The sequence below is a fragment of the Tympanuchus pallidicinctus genome, unplaced genomic scaffold, assembly GCF_026119805.1.
Source record: "Tympanuchus pallidicinctus isolate F22 unplaced genomic scaffold, pur_lepc_1.0 scaffold24, whole genome shotgun sequence".
Lineage (NCBI taxonomy): Eukaryota > Metazoa > Chordata > Aves > Galliformes > Phasianidae > Tympanuchus > Tympanuchus pallidicinctus.
Genome location: NW_026294741.1, coordinates 8,563,666 through 8,587,319, shown reverse-complemented (window position 1 = coordinate 8,587,319; position 23,654 = coordinate 8,563,666). Strand labels below are relative to the sequence as shown.

Genomic DNA, 23,654 nt, shown 5'->3' with positions numbered 1-23,654 from the left:
ACTCTACCCCAATGTACTATGCATGGCTCACGATAAACCTGCCACTAATTAAAGTAATACATTGCAAATACAAGATATTCTGTTTTTCTATCAGTACCACCGAGACACTCCTTTCTCCAACCTCTCCCTCATCCAGCATCTCTTACTGCCTATGCTCCTTCCACACCAAAGCCCCAAGACATGTCTCCCTCCCTCTGAGAGGCTGGGATTCTGTCCTCAACAACAGAGGTACAGCACACAAAGAAAGGAGTAATCAGCTCTGTGCATTCATTACTTAATTATCGGGTCCTTTCTACATGACTGCTTCTGATTCATGTTTTCAGGCAAATGAAGCTCAACATCAGTGATTGCTGCATTAATAAAAGTTTAATTTCTCTGCTATGACTTAGAAAGATGGAAGAGTGTGGAAAACGTGAAATGAAGTTGGGAAGGCAACAACAGATACATGCTTATTATTCTGTTAATGATTCTCCTTACCCCCACAATATAAAGAGAGTTGAATCAGCACAATAAATACACAGGATTATACTGGTTGCAATTTTTCAGGTTTCATTCCTTAGCAGGGAAAGTTTCCAGTATAATCACACAGTGCTTAATCCCACTTGTCGTTATTTCAAGTAACGACACGTTTACATTGCAGTGGCTTTTAAAGACGAGCAATACCAATTTGGTTAAAAATAAATCCAAGCCTTCAACAACTCCCAGTTTTAGTCAAACCATGAAGCAACCATCTACTGGTTCACCAGGTCAGGAAGGATGCCATGTGCCTGCTCAGATTGGGGGAAAGGTGAGGCACTGCTGAGAGCACTGTGCTGCCACAGGGGAAACCTGAGGTCTGTGACTTACAAAGACATCATGGGATCCTGTAACACGTTGCTTAATCTCCATTAATTTTGTTATCCCCCTACAAAAGGTGGGGATTATCTCTGTGTGGCCAACTGAGGTGAAAAACACTGAAGACTGCAAGGTGCTGTCAGTGCAGGAAGAAATTAAGCCCGAATGTCATCAGTATAAGCCTATGCCAAGCTGTCAGCAGGGCTAACAGCAGCTGCACCGTATTTCTTGCCCTAGGGCATGTCAATAGTTGGGGAAAGCAGAAGAGGTTTACAGGGAGGCAAGGGTAAAAGCAGAGAGCCTTCAGAGAACAACTCAGCCTGCAGGAATTGGGATTTTGTTCCACTGGTCTATGTTGCATGAAATTCCCTTCAAAAACCTGAGTGTGCAAAGACAGGCAGGAAAAGCAAAAGCAAATTAACACAGAGCTTGAGATTACCAAGCACTGCCGGGAACACCAGAAAATAAAGCGATTCCGGCTCATTTTAAGGAAGAAGCTGAGGAAGAGGCCACAAATCCCCCTCAATTTCCCACAGATGGGGTGGGATGCGCTGTCACCTCTATCCTAGTTCCCCCTCCAGGCACCATAAAGCATCACCGCCAGAGGCAGCAAGTTTGCAAAGAGATGTGGGCACACGCGGCTTTCCGCTCGCCTACCTTAAGCTGTTGAGGCTTAAACTGCTGCTGTTGTAGGCAGAGAGCGGCTGCGAGAGGCTCTGAGCGGCCGGATGGGGCTGCACTGCAGGGAGGTTGGGGTGGGCCGGCTGCACCGGGGACTGCGGCCGCGGCGGGTGCTGCACGGGGGGCTGCGGCGCGGGCGGACGGCTGGGTTCCTCCGGGGCTGGAGGCAGCTGTGCGGTCGGCGGTGGGGCTGGTGGGGCTGGAGCCTCCGGCCGTGGGGCGAGCGCGGGGCTGGGGCAAGGTACCTCCGGCTGCGGTTCCAGCTGGGGCTGGGCCAGAGGCTGGGCCACCTGAGGACAGGGGTCTTTAGGCACCACGGGCTCAAGTATTGGGTCTTTGCTGCTGTCCTGGCTCTTCTCTTGGCTCCTCTCTAGTCCTGATATCTTCGGGACAGCTGGCCCCCTAGCACCAGGGTCGGCATTTTCAGCGAGCGTACTGACTCCTAACTCCTTATCTGCAACAAAAAAGAGAGACAGAACAGGTGAGTGTGTGACTACACGGGCAAAACCAAGCGCAAGCTATCTGCCAGAGCCGCACTCCAGGCAGACACATTTTGGTTTCATACTGAATTGAACCCAAACAGAAGCAATTTCCAGCGATGTCCCTAATCCTCAGGTCCTTCTCTTAATATTTCTTCTCCTATTTCACCATAACAAGAAAGTTTCTGTGTCTTCGTTAACGCATGAAAAAAGCAACTACACAAAACTTGAGCGCAGTGGCTCTAAAATTCTCCAGTCAGACCTCCCCAAAAAACACCGTATCTGTCTGAAGGCAGATGCCCTGAAGTGCTCGTTTTGTTTTGTCCTGTGCATTCAGCACAGCAGACACCAGGTTTGTTGCACCGGCCTCCCAGCTCACGTCTCCTCGGGATTCGTTTCCCACTCTGCCAGTGCAACCACTGATCATTAAAGAAAATGAGGCCGCTACAATAAACACGTGACTCCAAGACCGGGCTGTGCAACAGCCCCGATGAACTTTTGAGGCTGGGTGTAATCATCTGCATGTGTGTTTGGCCAAAGCAGTTTCTCTCAGTGACCATATAAAATGCAATGCAATTACATAGGGATACATGTACAGAGCTGGGAAAATCCCCAGGGGAGGGCTGTGCAGGATGCCCAGCATCACTCCCTGCCCAGGAGCACCTCTCTGCGCCATCTACACCTGTGCTTACCAACAGCATTGCTATTGCTTGGGCTTCCAAATGAGCAGAACAGACAGGTAGGGAAAATGCTATAATTTTGCCTCGATTTTCTTTTGGTGGCATTAATTTTGGAGACTGTTCTTCAGAAGAATGGCCAAAAAAGTTTGGAGGGTGACATACTTAGTCCTGAAATACGTCTTCTTTAAAGACATGAGCCGGGCAGCCAGGCTGCATGTGTGTGCATCTGCTTCTCTCCTTCTTCCCCCAACAATTCTCCTCAAAATAAACCACCTGCTACCAAAGAGAAAGCCTGCTCACTACCATTATTTTCTGTCATTGTTCCTCTATCATCACTCCTCACCAACCCACTGAGGGAGGAAATGCACTGTGAGCTCTGTGCCTTACTGCACAAATTCTGAACATTAAAATGCTTACTGGTCGGAAGACAAGGCTTCCTTGGTTTGGCTGCCCACAGAGTGACTTGTTTGGGTCCTCCAGCTGTGTCTCTTTAATACTAATGACTGCTATTAAAATTATAACACTTGCTACGTTGGAGTTCTCCTCACTGGGGCTTCACAGAGACCTCCCACTTCAATCACACCCCCAAACTTCTGCCAACAAGTATTTGGTAGAATGGTTTGAGTTGGAAGGGTCCTTTAGGATCATGTAGTTCCAACCCCCTGCTGCAGGCAGGGACACCTCCCTCTACACCAGGTTGCTCACTGCCCCATCCAGCCTGGCCTTGAGTGCTTCCAGGCTGGGGGCATCCACAACCTCACTGGACAACCTGTTCATCTGATGAACGACATCCCTGTGAGCAAGTTCAGGGGAACGCTGCCAACACAGAGTTGGAAAAGTGAGCATCAGCAGCTGCCGTGGGAACTGGGAGCCTTATTTACGTCAGTATTGCATAGCAATGGTGTAAAGCTGGACTTTCAGCTTTGGCAATTACGAAGATGAAGCATATGGGAAACACACGAGATTTAAAGGACCCGGGGACAAGCACCCAGGTTTCCAAATAATCTTCAGGCAGAAAAACTTCACTCATTCATCTGCCAGTGCTAAGGGATAAAATGAAGAAATGTAATAAATTAACACACATTCAGCAAGAATTGTTGACGGCTGAATTGGTCAAACCTTGATGTGAAGGAGAACAAATATCTACGATGAGAAGTATTTCTCCAGGCCACACAGAAAGTACACAGCGTTTGCCAACCTGCCCATCACTGGAATTGTTGGAGAGGGCTGTGCAGGGATGTGTCAGAGACTCTTCCTCATTCGGGTTTCTCATGCAGAGAGCCCATCAAACTGTGCCAGGCCCGTTAGTAAGTGGTTTGCTGGCCCTGTACAACAGCAGCAGCCCGGTGGAGACTGCTTTAATGGTTCATGAATAGGAGATGGGACAAAAGGGAGCTGCAAGGGAGAACTGGGGAGAGACAAACAAACGGAGTTGTTTGACGAGGGCGCACTGTGGGAGCACTCAGCCTGTAATGAGCACCAGGATCTCCTTGGGCGTTTGGATCAGGCCACGGTGGCATCAGGGAGACTCCAGAGGAATAAAAATAATAACTCTGCTGTATGCCCCAGGTCTTCCTCATTGCAATTGTGTTGCAGATTATGGCATTCATTCTTTGGCTCAATCTTGTCTGATCAAACATTATTCTAAGTTAAAGACCGATCACTGAATGTGTTAAGACAGGAGCCCAAAGAGGAAAGAAACAAGCAATTGTTTGTTGAGAAATAGTTTCCTAGACCTTGCAGGCTTAAGAATGATGACATTTTGATTTTTGACAGAAAGGTGCAATAATTAGGGCTTTGAGAGCCTCGTTTAGTTATTAGAAATTCCCTTCCAGTTGAATACAGTAGGTGGGTGGTCTGAAAACTCAGCTGAGGTGATGCTTCTGAAGCTACAGGGAATACCTCGTGCTTGGTGCAATCATTAAGTCTTTCCATTTGATATCTTTAGTGTCTCTGGTGTGGATAAGATTTATTCAGCACTATTCGCTGCCGGGAATTCAGTTCCTCCTCCCCTGGAGAGAAGGGGCGAGGAATCCTATCATCTCCTGGGTACTCTTTGCTGCTGCTTACATCTTCATTACACAGCCCCTTAAGCACCGTTCCTGTTAGTTCATGGCTTAGAAGATGCTGCATTCAGTAACATAACACTATTCCAAGTGTCAAACCCTGAACGTGTGCACACCTTCCCCCTCTCTCTTACCTCTCTGCATCTAAGCATCCACCCCACGACTCTATCATATGTCCTGCAGCCTCTCTGAGCCTTGCATATTCCCCACATGCATCCCTGATAATTATGCTACATGAATAAGAAAGAATTCCTCATCCCACAACTTTTCTTTTGGGAGCTGAAATCCCACATCAGTGATGAACACAACCAACTGCGCGTTTCGTATGCAAGGCTCAAGTCCTCAACAACAATACTTCACAGCCATAAGTACACCATCACTCTTTTCCTACCAACACATTACTTATGAGTGCTGAATGACTCACAAAAACCGAGGGGAAAACGTCCTTTGTGCACCCACGACAAGCTGACTTCATTTGATGGTAGTCTCCATACTCTGTTTTGGATAAATAACTGTGATGTAACTTCTGTGCTGGCAAAGGCTCCCCTTGTTCCACTGGACTGCTATTGCATCCAGCAGCAGGCAGTCTTTTAACTGAGAAAGGAACAAAGCCACAGTTCCATGTTCTTTGAAGAATGAAGAAAAACGCTGGCTGAGCTCGTACCACCCAGACAGCACATGCAGCTTCCATTATCTTCCTTTCCTGTTTTGCCCTCTGATGTGTCTTAAATCTGAAATTCCTCTGTTTTCCACTTAACACACAAAAAGTGGGGATCACACAAGACGCAGGGCTCGGTCCCCTCCAAGTAACACAAGTTATCCCTTGCTGTGTCTGCATGGTTATTGTTTGGTTTGGTAGGAGCAGACAAGGCCACACTGAAATCCTCCAAGCAAACCAAATGACCACAAGGGAACTAGAGGGACTCCTCCTATGGAAGTGCCATGAACACACACACACACACACACACTCCAGTGAGTCTGCACACATGTATGTCACGTGTAATACATACACACTTGTTTTCCAACCCAGATCCGTTATATGCATACATACAGATAACAAAGAAATACACCATGCATAGAAACACTTCCATAGAAAGACGTGGATTTTTATGAAGAACACAGGTTACATGCAGCAAACACCTGACATGCCGCTGTCTGTCTGCCCAAGGCACAGTAAAATTTGACCCACACTCCGTGTTCTGGCTCCTTTGTACCACACAGGTGATCCAAAAGAGCTACAGGATGGCCAGGGGCAGCCATTGGGAACATCACAGCCACACAATGAAGCCCTAAGCACTCTTCAGCCAGCACAAACACCTTGCTGAAATTCACCACATTTTACATTCCCAGAGGTTCACCAGTTCAGTGCACACACTCCTTTTCCCTGATCAGGTGTTGTCTGCAGACAGGTTCTACGTTTGCACCGAAGACCAAACCTGCTAAGCTCCAAGCTGGCTGCTCCCCGAGTGGCAGCTGAGCACATACGAATCGGGCATCTCTGACCTGACTGGGCAGTCCTTGGGAATGCAGTCCTTAAACAACATCAAGCATGGTGCTGCCAACGCCAATTTAGAGGCCAAACGTTTATTTTTGAAACCCAAATCATCCACCTTTTCCATGCACAGCTTGCTTTGGAAACAAGAACACACAGCACTCAGCCCCTAGTGCTCCCCTTCACATCAAGATCCGTTCTTTCCATGTCTGCTTTGGGTCATCTTGAGAGAGCAATTCAGAATCAATACTGACTCTTCTAGAGGATGCTGGATAAAGCTCAAAAGTCCTTCCTGCAAAAGTATGGAAACTATCAGAGTTTTCACTCTCTTGCACCTGCCTGTGTGCTCTTTGGGACTGAGCATTCAGCCTACCAAGGAAATCTTACATTTTTGTAGCATTATGAGATTTAAGAACAGCACGTGTTTTCTTCTGCTTCTTCAGTACCTTAAGCTCTGCTCCTGACAATATAATCTGTGTAGCCAAGATTTTCTGATAACTTACTTATGCAAGATAAAAAAACACACCTTTCAGAAAACATAAAATGAATTGCTTTGGTTGTAACACAGCGGTTGGTGCAGATTATCTCAACCAATACAAGCTGCCCTAAGTTCTCTGAAGTCAATGGGATGCAGAGAACGTACACCCTGCTGACCGCCAGCCTTGGGATGTGTACTTCCACAAGCATCCTACATGGCTTGGAATAATTAATCAGATGTAAGTCCTGACTGTACATTTCATATTGATTAGACATCAGTCAATGAAACATTTGGATAAATAAAGGCAGGTGACAGAAACTATTACTGCGAAGGACGGGGAAGATCGTTGGCCAGCACGTACCAGGAGGGCCCCAGAGTGCTTCATCTGCTGTACTGCATACAGAATGATCTGCTAAAAACAACGCTTCATTTGTAGCACACAGCCATCTTTCATCCTAATTTCCAAAGACGCTAACAAAGTATTTGATTATGCAAATTAAAAACACGCATTTGAAAGTGTGTTGCAAGCCGCTCTGTCATCTGCTGATATCAATTATCCCACAGCAAGCAGGTATTTAGTACGACTGAGCAGCAAGACTTGTGGCACACTTTGTACTTAATCATAAAACAGAAGAAAAATCATTCAGGACAAAAGATTTTGCTACCTCCTGTTAGAAGTTTTTCTCTTCTGCGTGGAAATGGATTTATTAATTAATTGTCAACAATGAAGTTGCAGATCAATGAAAAGAAGCACTTAATGGAATTGCACGAGATGTTGACAATTCAGTCACTGAGCTGCTGCTGGCCTTGATTTGAGAAAGCAGAACCTTCCAATATTTCACATGAAACAAACTTATTTCAGTCAGCTGTTACACAGAACACAGGCCATAAATGTAACTCCTACATCCTGTATGCTGTGAGCATAATACTGAAATCACTCCATGTTTGATTTTTTTTACCATGTCTTTACTTAGCAAAAAGGAATGGGATATGGCTTTCCAGAGGAAAGCAAAGTGCAAAACATCCAGATGCTCCTGTCCTACAAATCACGGTGTGTTACTTAATAGGAAAAAACTGCATGCATCTGTAGCATCCTAATGGAACCTAATAGAAAGCAACACCGGAACTCGATCCTGTTTCAACACACGTGTGCACACATATGCACAGCAAGAGCTTCACTTCCAACAGGGGAGATCTCTTGGCTTCCCAACCTTTCCCAATAGGTAGTGATAAATTACTCGTTACCTGTGCAGCTCTGAAGCAGTCAATCACCACCTACCAGCACCAGAGTTTATTAAAGCGGATTCTTCTTGAGCAGAATGGAAATTTCCCACATAGGAAGTAATGCTGACAAATTAATTGGGGGCTATTCTTTGATAATACAGGGTTTGAGCACAACAAGCTTTCGCTTCCTGTTTCAGTTTTGTGCCTTAATTAAAGAAGTATAAGGCCTGTAATCACAGCATTTGTAAAGCACACCCAGACTCACAGAAACACAGACAACCCCTTCTACATCAGGATGAGGATCTACCTTTCCTACCACTGGATTTTCCAAGGCAGATGAAAAACCTCTGCAGTCAACAGAGGTTAAATAACCTGCCCAGCATGTGAGAGCTCATGCTGATCTCTGGTAAGGCTGACTTACACACAGAAGCAGGAGATTTTCCTCCCAACTTTCTAAAGTTACGGTAATGCACCACGGGCTTGTTAGGTGCATAAATCTCGTCTGAGTAGTGTAAAGTTATCGCCCATAGCAGTAAATTTCTAAGCATGTCATAGGAAAATATTCCTTCCACAAGGTTTTCCTTCCTCACCTTTTAATTCCACTTGGTTCTTGCCAGTGTGTCAGACTTTCTCTGTAAGTCGCAGAATCAAAGAATCACCAAGGTTGGAAAAGACCTACAGGATCATCCAGTCCAACCAACCATTCATCACCATCACCCATTCCTTTAGAAGAGCGTCTCCCCCTTTTATCTCCACTGCAAGTTCAGCTCCTGTCTTCCCACTCTTTCTTGCTACAAGTTCACCCACGCTCCTAATCCCTTCTCCACTCTCCTGCTAACCTGCTCACCCCGTAGGTTTCTGCACAGGCTGACAAGGACTGCTGGCCAGCAGCTGCACGGCTGCCCTACACCAAAGCATTTCACCCCTTCCACCCCACTCACCGCTTGGCTCCTCGGCTCCAGACCACGTCGCCATTCCCAGCCAGCTGGGGCAGAGCTGGGGACGGTTTGCATCAAACACCTGCAGCTCTGCCCCGCTGCTGGTCTCGGCCTGTCTCAGCTACTGCAGGGCGTCCTGCCGAGGCCTGCATGTTCTGAGTTAACACACTGCCTCAGGTGTGTCTAGACTCAATCTCAATCCCTGCTCTCTCAGCTGGATGAGGTTTCTTCACCGTTTAACAGCTCTAACAACCTTACAGCACATGTATGTGCTGCTGCTTGCCCTCCTGGCTTTTGCACTGACCAGCTCAGGGCACAGGACTTCACACTTGAGCAGCCCTTAAACCAACCCTGCGTTGCAAAGAGATGATGATGAAAACAACCCAAATCCTTGCTCTCCATTCTTCAGCCACATTTTGCTCCTTGCTTTGCAACCACTCAGCTTCTGCAGCAGCCTTTTGCCCAGGAGCTGAATCTTTTTGCAGTGTCTGCAGAAATGACAGCCATTTCTTGGCTACTTTGACACTGCAGAGGAACTCAGAAACGTCTGCCCCAGCCCAATGCCAGGTTGGGCTGGCTCCCAAACAGTGCCTTTCCTCAGACCTCTGGCTGTCACACTGCACCCCACGGCCCACCCAGCTGCCCCTCAGCGCTGCCAAGAGGCAGCGAGGTGGCAGATCAGGACACCAAGCAGTAAAAAGCCGGGAACAGTGAGGCCTCACCATTCCCTCCAATTATCAATAAGGATGGGATAACCTTATCACAAGATCAGCTCTGCCACAGGGGTTGGGAAGAAAAATGTTTGGGGCTTCTCTGTCAGCCCCCCTCCTTACTACTGGTTTGTTCTGGCCATGTAGCTGCAGTGCTCTCCTGAACGCTCATCCCATCCTATGCAGCAGGATTGCTTCAATAAGCTTGAATAAAACTGGCTTTCAAAAGCAGCTTGAAAAGCATCACCTTATGAACACTGATCGAATATAGCCTGACAGCTCAGTTTAATATATGAAGGACAAAAAAGATCAGTGCGGCGTGTTTATATAGAAAAATAACACATTTATTCCCCCTGAGAGGTGTCATACCCATAACTCACCAGACACATAACACTGTTTCCTTTGTGAATTTGTTCTTTAGAGCCAAGAATTTTCAATTCTGATTTTAAAGGCACGATGTCAGTAAAAACACAGAGCACAAAACCCCAGTGCCTCCCTGCTAACACCAAGGCGAAGCTCAGCAGGAACACGGCAATGCACACTTTTAATTACAACAGTTTTGGTCCTTTGTGTCTACAGGAAAACTTCACTAAGCCTCCAAATTGCAATCCCAACGCTCAGTGTTTCTTAGCAGTATTCTCACACTTGGGCACATTTTGCTGTGTTTCCAGTATTACAGAGGAAAGGGCTGATGGCAGCCAGCTGCTTAAGGCAGCACTGCTTAGGTGGGATTCTCCTTGTCTGGGTCATATTGGTAAGTGTAGAACTGAGAGTTCAAGCTCCTTGCTCACCCCAGCATCTCTGTAAACATCTCTTGGTTTCGTAGCTTTTTTAATGGTCTGAATTTCTTCAGTTGTGCTAAAACACATCCCATGAGTTTGTTCTATTTTAAAACGTAAAAAAGGGTCAAAATAATTGAACAGATTTGTACATACAGCTGTAATGTAACTAAAGATCTGCCCGCCCGTTCTGTGTTTCACTGCTTTCACATCATGGTTGATAAAAGCTTTCCTCTATAGCTAAACGTGACTGCATACCACATTCCTCGCAGGTGGGACAGTGGTAGAGGACTTGAAAGAGTTTATACTAATTAAAATAGAAAACAATGTAAAATCAAGAAAAAAACACAACACCATCAGCAGCTCTTTGGCATGCACCAGTTTTGCTCTTACACCATTCAGCAGCATTCTGTAAAGAGGAATGTGACGTCATTGAAGCTTATATAATTCAAGAACTGAAACGTGTTCAGCTTTTTTATTACAACCATTTATAGAGGAGCATCATTACCTCCTGCATAATTTGGTGCAGGTAATAAGAGCCCCTTATGGTCTGAAGACCTTATGATGCCTTCTCTACCTCTGCAAGGTGACTGCAGAACTACTTGAAAAGGTTTGCTCTGCCTTGACATCTTGTTTTCTTGACCATGGCTCTCCCCAGCCTGCTCTTGACATCTGCTGGATATTGACTGGCTTGCTCCGATTACTTGAACTAAACGGACTGCAGTCGGATGGCAGCCCTCCCAGTCACTGAAACTGTGTAAACAAACGGAATGAAATCTATTTGCTTAAATCAAATTAATTTCCAGACACGGAGGTGGGGTGATGACAGGAACCTGGCAGGTCTCAGAGAGATGTCGTTTTGTGCCAGCCAATCTGTATGAATGTTATTTGCAATCAGAAAGGCTGTGCTGCCGATCAGCTCTGGTTTCACATACCTCAGGACAGCTGGGGGCCTCCTGGTAGAATAAATTTTGGTACGGTAAGAAGTCCATTATATCCTAATTGCTCCACACAACAGGAGATGCTGTAACAGAATCAGCTGAACCACTTTTGCTACACTTACCCATGACATCGGGCTTTTTTTTTTCTTGTGAACACGTGAGAAAAGATTTTGCAAAAGAGAGTTTTTGATAGGGCTACGTAGGGCTACTGACTCATTGAACAGTGCATGCCCTCTGAGAGACCCCCAGCAGCAATGTGAGACACCAGACATCCCCATGCAGTCAGCCTTCTCCTGAACCCCTCTGGATGATCACCTTGTAACACGCAACAAAGGTCTGATGGTGCTCCTGGGGACATCACTTCTACAACAGTATGTAAGTTCTGCTTGAACAAACACTTAGACTTCAGTGAGCACAACTCACAGCAGTTGGCAAAAAAATGAAATTTGTGGCTCTATTTTTTTATTACAAGGACAAGGGGGAATGGTTTTAAACTGAGACAGGGGAGGTTTAGGTTGGATATTAGGAAGAAGTTTTTCACCCAGAGGGTGGTGAGGCACTGGAACAGGCTGCCCAAGGAGGCTGTGGATGCCCCATCCCTGCAGGCATTCAAGGCCAGCCTGAATGTGGCTCTGGGCAGCCTGGGCTGCTGGTTGGTGACCTGCACACAGCAGGGGGTTGGAACCAGATGATCACTGTAGTCCTTTTCAACCCAGGCCATGCTATGATTCTATGATCAACGTGAAAGCAAAATCCTAGTGAAAGCGCAAAGCAGGCATGGAGGGACTTGGGAGCTAGCAAGGATCAGCTACCAAGGTACATGTTGGCTTCTACCTGTACAGAACACTAAATAAATGCTGAATTGCTGTGAAAGGCCTTTTGCACACCGGAAGCCTCAGTGCCCTCCTTTACTCGGTGCTCGCTTATTGCCTTGCCCTTAACGAAAGCAGTGGAGCAGGATGTCAACTGGATTTTTTTCTTTATGACATAGAAACTATCTGAGGAACAGTTGCATAAACACATCTTAAAGCACAGCAGCACCTGGGCTTTAACAAACTTAAGCACCTCCAGCTACTAAATCAGCTCGGCATCCAGCCTGAACAGGTATCCTGTGTATGTTCCAAAGTGAACGATGAGCAACGACGTCCAGAGAAACACCAAAACTGCCACACACATCCTTCCACTATAAAGGTAATTAATTAGGTAGGATATGAGACTGACACCACCACGTCCGACAAATGGAAGAGACACCAGCAGCAGGGTGTAACGCCAGGGGCTGAAGACAACACCAATTGCTGCAGGGTTCTTTTGAAGTTGAAAACCCAGGAATTTTTTATGAGCACTGTAATCTTTAGTCTGTGCTGCTCCAAGACATCGTTTGAAAAATGTCCAACGCTCCGAACTTTTATTTTGATTCATGTTGAGCCGTGCTGAGGCTAATTATTATCCAGCAAATGGTGCATTCAAAGACTCACGTCTTGCACGCAGGGCTCTGTGTTGTTACCTCCTCGATGCAAGGAACTGTAATTCTGAAAGGATTAAAAGTTTACCAGCACAGCCATGTAAAGTAGAAAATGAATTGTTCGCTCTTCTCATCTCTGTTTGGAAATTAGATTACAGGCTCCAAGTGAGCTGAAATACAGAATGAGGCAAATCCGTGTGATTAGCTCACAGGTGGCCAGTGAGCCTTTTCTATGCTTCAAAGTCTAGCAGATTCCCATTAGCTGCAATAATAAAAAGAATGTGTACTTATCCTTTGGCCCAAACCCAGCCCTGTGCCAACACGGCTACCTGCTGTGCTAATCCTCAGAACCAATATAATCATCCCCAATTGTTATTTCATAAGTTTGCTCAGCTGCCACTGGGGAAATACAGCGCATGTGGCACAGATCTGTGCTAAGGACGATATGAGGAGCACATTGCTGAGCTGGGACAGCCCCAGCTGCCAGCAGCCGCTCCCTGCTCTGAAAGGAAAGGCTTTAAATACGTAGAGCCACCTCGTGCCATTAATTGGGAGTGCTCCCTCTAAAGACACCAACAGGGACACCACAGTAAGGCCAGCTGTGTAAGTCGCATGGGATGCAGCACACCAGCACCACCATTTCATTCGGTATTGTTTGATCTCCTGCACTGAGCTCAGTGGCATGATGTGCACACACCTTGGCCGTACCCTGCACACAACCACAGCACTTCCACAGCCTCTCAGTGTTCTTCCAGCCCCACACATTCTTCGACCTCCACGCTGCCACAAAGCAAAGCGAAGATCCCTTAGAGCAGAGCATGTTCCACCTCAGCTCTGGGCAGACCAGGAGGAGGATCACAGTCCCACAGTTTTCCCCAACATTGCTGATGTCTCCATGCATCCGTGGCCACGCTCCCTGCTCAGCGTTACCCTATGCCATGCAATGGGCTGCTCTGGGGAAGTGATATGAATTACAAGTAACCCTTCTTCCATTTCCTCTTCTTAAAACCATCTTTAGACTGAACCAGTAAAGCTTGCTAACAACGACACGGCTGCTGAAAGAAACATCTGCAAAGCCACCCCCAGACCTGCCTCCAACGTGGCTCCATGCATGAGCAGCAGCTCCTGGCTCCCTCCTGATACACACACATTTGAGCAGAGACAGTCCTTAATACCCAGCAGATGATACATTGATTTGTGTTACTCATGGTGTGGGCTTGTTTGCACCAGCAGGCACAGTGTGCCCAGGTGTGAGCCCAGGGATCCAAGAGCAGCGTGTGAGCTCTGCACCTAGCACACCAGATCCCTCCCCCAGCAAAGCAGCTCCGTGCCTTCAGACACTGGCAACCTCAGCTCTGCAAACTGCAGCCTAGGAGTTTCCACATTATTTGCATGGCTTGGAGATGCAAAGCAGCAATGCCCCACTCAACACAGCCTCATCTGTGCCTGCAGCCTGGAGCATGCTACCTGGAAGTCTCCCAGCTAGCAAAGATGAGCCATGGAGAAATGAGTTTGCATTGCTCGACGTTCATTTTCATCTCAACAGCTGCATGACTTCAATTCCATTTGATTATCTGTTCGTCTCCTCACAGGCCTCTGATGAACGACAACATCCCTCTCTGGACAGCACTGCACTGTGTGCTTGGCTTCCAGCAGCTTAAACTCCTGGAAGCAGGTACTAGCGATGCACGGGGTGCACACGGTTTGGGGTTTTGCAGAGCTGCAATGAAAGGGAGTCCAACCTCTCCCATCACTCCCACCAGCAGGATCATGCCAAGCCCCCAGCCCCTGATCACAAAGCACTGTGTATTTTCCTAGGATTACATCAGCAAGCTGCCAGCGTGTACATTTCCCTCTTAATTCCTGCAATTTAAAGCAAAACATTTGAATCTTGGAAATTAACCAAACCAGAAGGAGCTGATGTAGGTAATTAATGCTAGCTAAACAAATAGACACACCAGACAGATTTTTAACCAACTGGGATGTAAATATTTTTACTTTTGTGGATAATCATACAGTCAAATCTATTCTACAAATATCCACAATAATCCCTTTCCTTTTTTTCTCTCATTTGCTGCATGCCCCATGTGACACAGTGTAGAAGTTCAGCAGCACAAACTAAAAGCACTTCCCAGCAAGTCCATGCTCACAGTTTGGGTAACTGGTGTTCTTCCACATTCAGGAGTCAACACAGCTTACCCTGCTGCTCCACGACAGCCTTTACACCTTCCACATCACACAACCCACCCCAAGCTTCCTCTCAATTGAGGTCCTCATCTGAATCTCTTGCTGTCATTCAGCACGGCGGTGAGGTCGTTCCTGGCGCAGAGGCAGGAGGAGAAAAGCCCATTTCCATAACCTGCTTTGTTTCAAAGCAGCGGAGAGCCAGCCCTGCAAGCTGTCAGATGCAGACAGCCTTACACAAATGTCCTAAAATCAATGGGGCTGCAGATGGCAGTGTCGAACAGAAGGCTCAACGCCTTACAAAGTAAATTAAGAATAGGCCCATCTGTAACATGAAATATCCATCTCGGAGCGAGGGGAACCTTTACAAATAGCATTTATTTAACTTCAAGAAAGAAATACTTTAAAATTAGGAAAAAAAAAATCATTTTCAATTTATAGTGTTTTCAGTTCTTTTCGCAAGGGAGATGAAACTAGAAACAAACATTTGCTGGGCGCTGGGAGACCAAATCAAGCACATATGATGTTTCAACAGCAGCCCAGTGAAATAATCAATAACTTCCAATTCACACTATTGACTTTTTCACATCCTCGCAGGCATGAAACTTCAGATGAAGGCATTAGAGTCACCAAATTGTTCCATTTGCTCTACTTCAGATATTTTACACTGATTTTTTATTTTCTTTTTTTTCATGACAGCATGGAAGTTTGTTCAAGAGAAGCTCTTGAGAGCCAAAACAGGTTTTAACACCCCAGAACTTTCACACTTTGCAACAACAGGCACAACTTTGTGCTTCATTCTGGGACTCCAGGCTGGTTTATCAAGAGTCAAAGAGAAATGCCGTATTTCTCACTCAGTTTTGCCCTCCTTTACTGTCTTCTAATTTAAAATGACTTCAGGAAGAGTTCGTGGTCCCAGGGAAGAATGCCTTTTTTACTACCTCTGTTTAATTAGAATTACCAAAGGTTGCACACCTATACGCTTCCACCTTTACCATGAAAAACCTTCCATGTCAGTGCAGCACAGCCCCAACACACACACGCTTCCTGCAAGGCGCCATCAGCTTTCCCTGATATCCCTGTCTTCATATGAGATGGTTTTGATAACAGAATTCTGCACTATAGGACAGTCACAATAACAAATTGTGAGGACCACTGCAGAACAGCCAGAGCTCATTAAGTCCTGGAGAACGTTTGCAGCTATTTTGGCACAGGCCTGATTTGTTCTGACACAGGAAAACCCCATTATTTCACCAGGTTTAATAGGTACTAGGTATGCTGAAGCACATACTTCTTACAAGGCTATGAGAAGCTTTTAGCAATAACCCTTCAGGATGTACTGGGCAAAGTGATTTTGCAATGTCTCCAAATATATAGGAAAAAAATATCTGTGGAAAATCATCAGGACTCAGGGATGAAGCACTAGAGGAGAAGATTAAAGTTCTGTTCCAGCTCCCCGGGGACACTGTTAGGTCAGCATTTGTCCCCGTTTCCTCCTCCAAGTATTTAGATTATGAGCTCTTCAGCTCATGGGCTGGTGCAAAACAAGAATCAGTTCTTGCTTAAGGCCTCTTTCCATTGCTTTCATGAAAATAATGGCAGGGATTGAAAAAAGGTCAAATTCAATCCTGGCCTAACGCCACCACTCTGTGGTACAAAGGATGCATCTGAGTAAGAAAGTGAGTAAGAAAATGTAATACACAGTGATTAATTTTGTTCCACTACTTCTTGTTACACATTCAAATATATGAAAATTATCTAGTTGATTTTTTTTTTAAACTTTACAGTGAGGCTGACAGCCATGAGCTTTTAATAATCATGTCCTTTGCTCATTTGCTTAGCTTTCTGTTAGGCCCTGCCAATTACGAATACTTCATAACCATGCCCATACCCTTATATAATAAGCACAAGGCTGAAACTGTAACAGCCTCCAGTATAACACAGAAAATCAACTGGGCCCATTAGCATTTAGAAACAAACCATTAAGAGCTCCATTTAACAGATAATCCATTATAAAATACATATTTATGTGCGCGAGTGTGTGTGCATCTGTGTATTTATATGCACCTTTGCATACAAATATCTGTATGGTAGCTTACTCACTTGTGGTGCTCTGATGGAAGTGAGAAGGATTTAATTGTTGCCAAGGCAGGGATGTCAAACTGATGCACAGGGAAGAGGGAAAGCAGCTCGCACAAATGGCTCCGGCTGCAGAGGGGAAGTGTTCACTTCTTGCATCTCACCTCTAAGGGATCCAAGGCTCTGCTCCCAAGAGCTGTTAAGCCTGTGTCTGCTGGGAGCCCATGGACATCCACTGGAAGCCAACTTACAGTTCATTCCTGGGTAGCAGGAATGAAAAAAAAAGGACACTAATTTCATTGTAAACTGCTGGAAGCATTTAGAAGCCTGTCCTCTAAGGAAGGAGGCCTTGCCCGCAACAAATGCACCGATCGTTTTCTCTAAGTTACTCTTCCTAGCAAGGCTTAAACCTGGATTCCAGGAGCAGAGCACACACAGAGACACACAGCCTTCAGGAGACGCACATCTGCGCCATCAGTGGCAGAAACCTGCCAGGCGCGTAGAATTTAATGGTCTAATCCTCTGCTTTCACAAAGACCAGATTAGCTTTAAATTAAATACTCTTGTTCCTTAAATTTCTTCCTTGTCAGGATGCCAGGGGAAGCTCTTAATCTTACCAAAGAGCCTGAGGCCATTCTGATGCCTCCACATGAAGACAGAAAGCAGTCCGCAACGCCGAGATAAGGCGGAGGTATTAAGCTAAGCTCACAGACCTGTAAATGTATATGCAGCAGGGACGCTGCTGGTTATCTCCCTCACTGCTGGAGGGGCTCGTTAGCCACAAACAGGGCTCTTGTCATCGGCGTCTCGCCACCACCTGCCCCTCATTCAGCACCCTGGGTCTGAACCCAGGCAGGCTGGCTGCAAAGCCGTGCGGTGACCTTGTGACTCAGGCAGGGCTGGGCTGGCCTGTCCCCAAGGCCGGGCAGGAGGAGACAGAGCTGCTCCCAGGGTGGGATGGCAGTCAGATGTGGGGTGGGTCTCTGTGGTTTGGGGCTCCAGCCTCATTCTGGAGGTATGAAAGAGAAGAGCCTGCTGACTAGCCAGCTGCCTGCAGCGCAGCTTTCCACCTCCTCACCAGCGTTAGGTGACTAAAGCCTGATAGCAGACTATAATGCACAGTGAAAATCTCCCTATCCCTGAAAAGGAAACTGCACTCTTTACTCCCAGGAAAAATTAAAATTTATGAAGTAAACAAAGCTGTGAGGGCTCTGGAGCAGGGAGCTGGGATGGGTCAGAGTGGAGCAGAGGAGGCTCAGGGGAGACCTCACTGCTCCCTGCAGCTGCTTGAAAGCAGGTGGTGGGGATGGGGGTCTGCCTCTGCTCCCAGGTAACAGCGACAGGATGAGAGGTGATGGCATTAAGCTGCTCCAGGGGAGGTTCAGGTTGGATATTAGGAAAAACTTGTCCAAGAGTGGCACAGCTGCCCAGGGGGCAGTGGGGTCACTGCCTGCAGGTGCTCCAGGAGACGCGGCACTGTTTCAGTGGGCAGTATTGCTGGAAGGTGGACAGTGGGACCAGATGATGTTTGAGGTCTTTTCCAACCCCAGTGATTCCGTGACTCTAAGCAATGAGTATCTCTTTTCATCCTTCTCACCTGCCAGCCTGGAGAGACCACAGGCATTTTACCTTAAAACGAACACAACCCACTGCTGTATGGCTCAGTGAGCCACTCTGCACCCATCTGTATGGCATGAAACAGTCTGGAAGCGATTTAATCACTGTCATAACTTCTTGTGCCTCCACAGACAAACGTGGAGAGGAGCAGGAGCCCTGCTGGAGGACAGCAGGTCAACCCATGCTCTGCACAGCACACCTGCACAGACTAACTGAAGAAAACTCAAAGGTGAATCTGCAAAACTAGGTCAAATATGAATGAATGATATCAATCAATAGCTTCTCTAACTGCATATTTGTAAGATCAGATAAGAAAGAAAGGCTTTTACCCACACATCGCTTTATAGACTTTCCAACAGCTTACACACAAAGCACCCAGACACTTTAATTTCCACTTCAATATGAATACTCCAGCCCCAAATGAAACCTATTAAAAATTAAATTCCTATATTAAGTTTAAAATGCTTCTCTTTTCTCCCCAGGTCCCATTAAATACTCTCCCTGCAGACAGTTTAGAAGACAAAAAAGATCCAAGAGAATATTTACAAAGAGAACAAAACCCCTGGAGGGTTTTTATGTTACAACAACATTAATCTATTTTAATCACATACCAGATTAAAAACAAACAACATTAAATGATTCTGTAAAGTGTCAAGTAAAAGTACATCTTTAGTGTAACAAAAAAAAAAACAAGCAAAAAAAAAAAAAGCACTAAGAAATAGGGTGATTATGTTGTTCCACAAAGACAGAGCACTACAAAACCCAGACTGGGCCACAGAGCCACCAACGGAATGCTAAAAATCAACTGTTCACAAGGGCCTAATTTTACTTTTACAGCTCTCCCAGCTCTTCTCACTGCAGAGTTCACTCGAGCTCATCAGAACATTGGTCTGAACGACAGCGTGTGGGTGAAAGAAAGGGAAAGCAAAGCCCAGCGCGTTGCACACTTCAGTGCCGAATGAAACCACTTCTCCCAGTGGTTTTGTGGCAGCCTGTCATGCTTTCACTTCTGCCAGCCCTGCTTTCCCAGCCCTCCTGCAGCATTGCTTGTTGTGCAGCATCTGGTGGGAACCTGAGCAGCTCCCCAGGGAGCTGCCCTGTGCTTGTGTCACATAGGAAGGAGATGGATTACCCCAGCTACTGCTTCTACCATTAACCTTGAAAACTCTGATGTCTCCTCTGTCTCCCCCATACTCAGCTCCAGCCCTGCCAACCTTTGAGCACAGTGTGGCCTCCCCTTACCTGCACACATCTCCACCTACTGATCAGCCGAGTCTTTTAGGGAACCAAGCACAGTGACAACAGCACGGCCACCAAAGGCCGCTTTGAGCAATTGCTTTCAACAACAGCAACGTTTTCTGTTCCAGACTCTAAGATTTTACTCAGCCTGCAATTATTTACATCTTCTTGAATTGTTTCAGTGCGCTGAACAAAAATATCTATTGAGCTGCCCACAGGTCATTCTGCTGAAGCACTCGAGTTAATTTAGAAGCCGACGCTGTGCATGAATAGTTCTTTCTTTCAGTATCCCCAGCCTTGCAATTGCTAATGCATAACCTCATCTGCTGTTGCTTGGTCTGCTTGGCTGGCTTTGCTACTTCACTCTGGTGCTCAATGTTGTTTTTTCTCATCTTGAATAACATATAATTGTGCTTTCACAATTGAGTTTGCCGTCTCACTTCTCAACAGACTTTTAATGAACACATGGCAGCATTTTCCATGACATTTTGTGGATCAGATGCACACAGCGTTGTAAGGACAAGTTTGCCCAAAAGTTACAAGCCAATCTTTTTCATCACAGTTTTATAAGCACTTCTGCCCAGAAGACACTGGAGCAGCAGCTGAATTTAAGCTTGAAATTATCTAAAGAAACCACAAAAAAAAAAGTGTTTTTATTCAAAGCCAAGTAGCTGTTAGATTTACTTAAATGAATGGATGCATTTCACACGGCTGACTTGGTTAATGTGGCTTGCTGTAGGCACAGCTTTTATCTCAGCAGTTACCAAAAGGGCTGCCAATGCAAACCAAAACATTCAAAGCCATGATTTATGTGGTTGTTCAATCCAGATTTGACAGGGGATACATTGCACAAGCTCAGTATTTACGGCAGTAGCTACAGTCAAGCATTTTCTGGCAGTGTTAGCACTGAGCAAGTACACACTACTGGTGCACACCAGCCTATCCAGTGCATGCAAAGATGCGTGGAAATGTTCTGATGACAAGAGAGGCACCGAGAACCTTGTGGCTGTGACAGTCCCTTGTGCTGGCCAAAGTACTTGGATGACACTGCTGACCAAGCCCAGCATCTGTCTGGCTTATTGAACCACCAAGGGAAAAGGGACAGCAGCACCACACATGCAGAGTTCCAGATGGGCAGCACATAAAGGATTACTACCTGGAACACAGGGACATCAAACTGTAATAGTTCTAATCTCAAGTGTATGGAAGCACCACCAGTCAATGCCTCCTCACCGCGTAACTGCCTTAAAATCAGGCATGTATATTCTGGGTTTGCTTTATTTGCATTTCATTTTCAGCCTCACGAAAGGGAGTGCCTTCTCCTTAATGATATTACTTCAGGATCTAAGATCAAAAAAAACCCCAAAATCATGAGACTCCTGATAAGATCAGGAAAGGCAGTAATGCTGCATCTTATTGCCATTCCATGGTAATTCAGTTTTCCTTAATAGGGTCAGGGGCCTCTCTAATAGCAGATGAGAGTCTGTAGCTGAACTTTATTAACGACGTAGAAGATGCAACAGCAAAGCAACTGAGATGCTGCTTCTTTCCAGGGCTACACGCTTGGCAAGTAACGTTATTCTGTGCATTTTATGGCTCTTCACAATAAAAAGTCACTTTTTGAACCATATGAAATAATAATTGGAATAAACTTGAAGCTGTTTAAGTAACCATAAGCACATGAAAGGCAGAAATAATGTACCTGAGCTACGGTGAATAGATGTTGCAGAAGTACTTCAGACGTCGGTTAAGCACTACTATTTATGGGTGAAGCACTGAAAGCTTCTCCTGTTTCAAGTACCACCTACTTGAAAATACAGGAAAAGCGAGGCACCATACCCACAGCTGACTTTGAACCAGCCACAACTGCCAGCAGACGTCCTCTTCAGAAGATATCAGAGAACACTTAAGGACATAATGCATGAGCGCAGATTAAATGCTGACTTAAAAGCAAAAGTACCACTTTCTAAAATGTTATTATCAAGCTGCTGCCACTTGGACAAGCAGTAGCATGCTTTAAGCAAGACAGATTTCACTAAAAACGCCTAACATTCCCCGATAATTATGTTTCCCAATACAGGTAACAAATTAATACCCCAGGTAAAGCTTTCATTTCAATATGTATTTTTTCCATGGAGTGATTGCATCTCAGTTATGTTAACGAGAGCCATTTAGGCAATATAAACAGGAGTTTCACCAGCAGACTCCTCAAACATGGAACTGACTGTATGTCACTCTCTCCTTTAAATCTCATACGGCCATTCCAATTCTCCCACCTTTCTTTGAATCTGTAGTGCTTTTTTTCACAGCTGGAAGAATGAGAACATCTCTGCTGCTCTTGTACATCCAGCAGCACGGCATGCTCAAGCCTTAGGACTGCTTAAAGTGTGTATTACAATCCTAAAAGCTACCAGCAACCTCCCCTACCATTTCCTTGGGTCTCCGGAGCTCTGCATTGCTGCTGGGAGGCACGAGCAGTTCAGCAGTGCAGCAGAGTTCCCCCGGATCACGAGGCTGCTGCCCTTTTTTTCATTTTGTGAAGAAAAATGTGTTCATTAAGTGTTCCTTGGTATCTTCTAAAGATGGTGCCTGCTCAGCAATCTCACTGACACCGGGCAGATTCAGCTGCATCAGACACATTTGCTGAAGGGGAAGGTAAAGCCTAAAGTAGGTATCGCTTCCAGTGCTATTTTTGCTCTGTCAGAACTGTCAGCTCACACTGGGAAAGCCTCAGAAAGCTGATGTGGACTGGGACTATGCCAGCACACAACCATTTGCTGGAAGAGCTCTTCTCTTCCCAAAAGAGCAGTCCCAGCACTACTGCTGTATGGACGCTGAGATGTGACAACAGAAACCCACTGCATGGAGCCTACAGCCCTCCCCAGGCAGCTACACAAAGGTAAAAACAAGCACTTCAAGGCCAAATGTAATACTTAAGGTTAGGGATGCTTTTCAGATTTGACACTAAAACTATTATAACTCAAGTTTGCTTTTTACAGTCTTTGAGTGTTTACTCCATTCCCAAAACGCGGTGGGAGCTCTGTGGAATCCACAGAAGGGAATGATCCCAGCAGTTCTCATGGAAAAGAGTCTGAAGAAAAGTGTGGGCAAAGCTGTAAGTATTTCTACCCCCAGAAATAATCCTGCTGATCTGTTCCAGAATTTTGGTTATTAGAGAAGATGACAGAGCAGTTCCTTCTAGCAAAACCGATCCAGAGAAGAGCATTTCATGCGAGTAAGTTTAAGGATTTGGCATTATTTCATACAATAATTGATAAAGAGAAAACACAGCAGAGAAAATCAGAGAAAGGAACATACACTTTATCACTGCTATTTTCTTGAAATTCAATTTTTCAAGGGATTCCTTGGTAAGCTGTGGCCAGCCCTTCCCCACAGCAGCCTGGCATCGGGGGCCCTTATCATACACAACCTCCTATTTGCTACACAACGCACAGGGTCACCCCCAAGGACATCTCCTTCTGCTAAACCTCTCTTTTGTTCCTTTCTGAAGTATATAATGCCTTCTAGATTTTAAATTCCAATATAGCCAACTAAATTAAAACAGAGCACGCGCTTCCTGATGTTCTCATTAATAAGACCTAAAACCAAGGTCTAAGACTTTGACAACACTTTCCCTTCCAGCCAAGGACATCACATGGACAAGGCAAGCAGACCTTCCCAGTGGTCTTTAGATGAAGGCAAAAAGTAACTCCCCTTATCCTGCATTCATGTAATACTCTCACTGCTGGTTGAAACATAGCATTAAGGGAT

General features: G+C 45.8%; 1 protein-coding gene across 6 annotated transcripts in view; it reads right to left on the bottom strand.

Moving 5' to 3' along the window:
• AUTS2 (activator of transcription and developmental regulator AUTS2) overlaps positions 1-23,654 on the bottom strand; it is a 658,144-nt gene that overhangs the window by 24,007 nt on the left and 610,483 nt on the right. For all 6 annotated transcript variants that reach the window (XM_052688467.1, XM_052688465.1, XM_052688464.1 and 3 more), the window contains one exon: positions 1,492-1,969. In XM_052688467.1, coding sequence (XP_052544427.1) covers positions 1,492-1,969 — 478 coding nt within the window. The remainder of the gene's footprint in view (positions 1-1,491; positions 1,970-23,654) is intronic.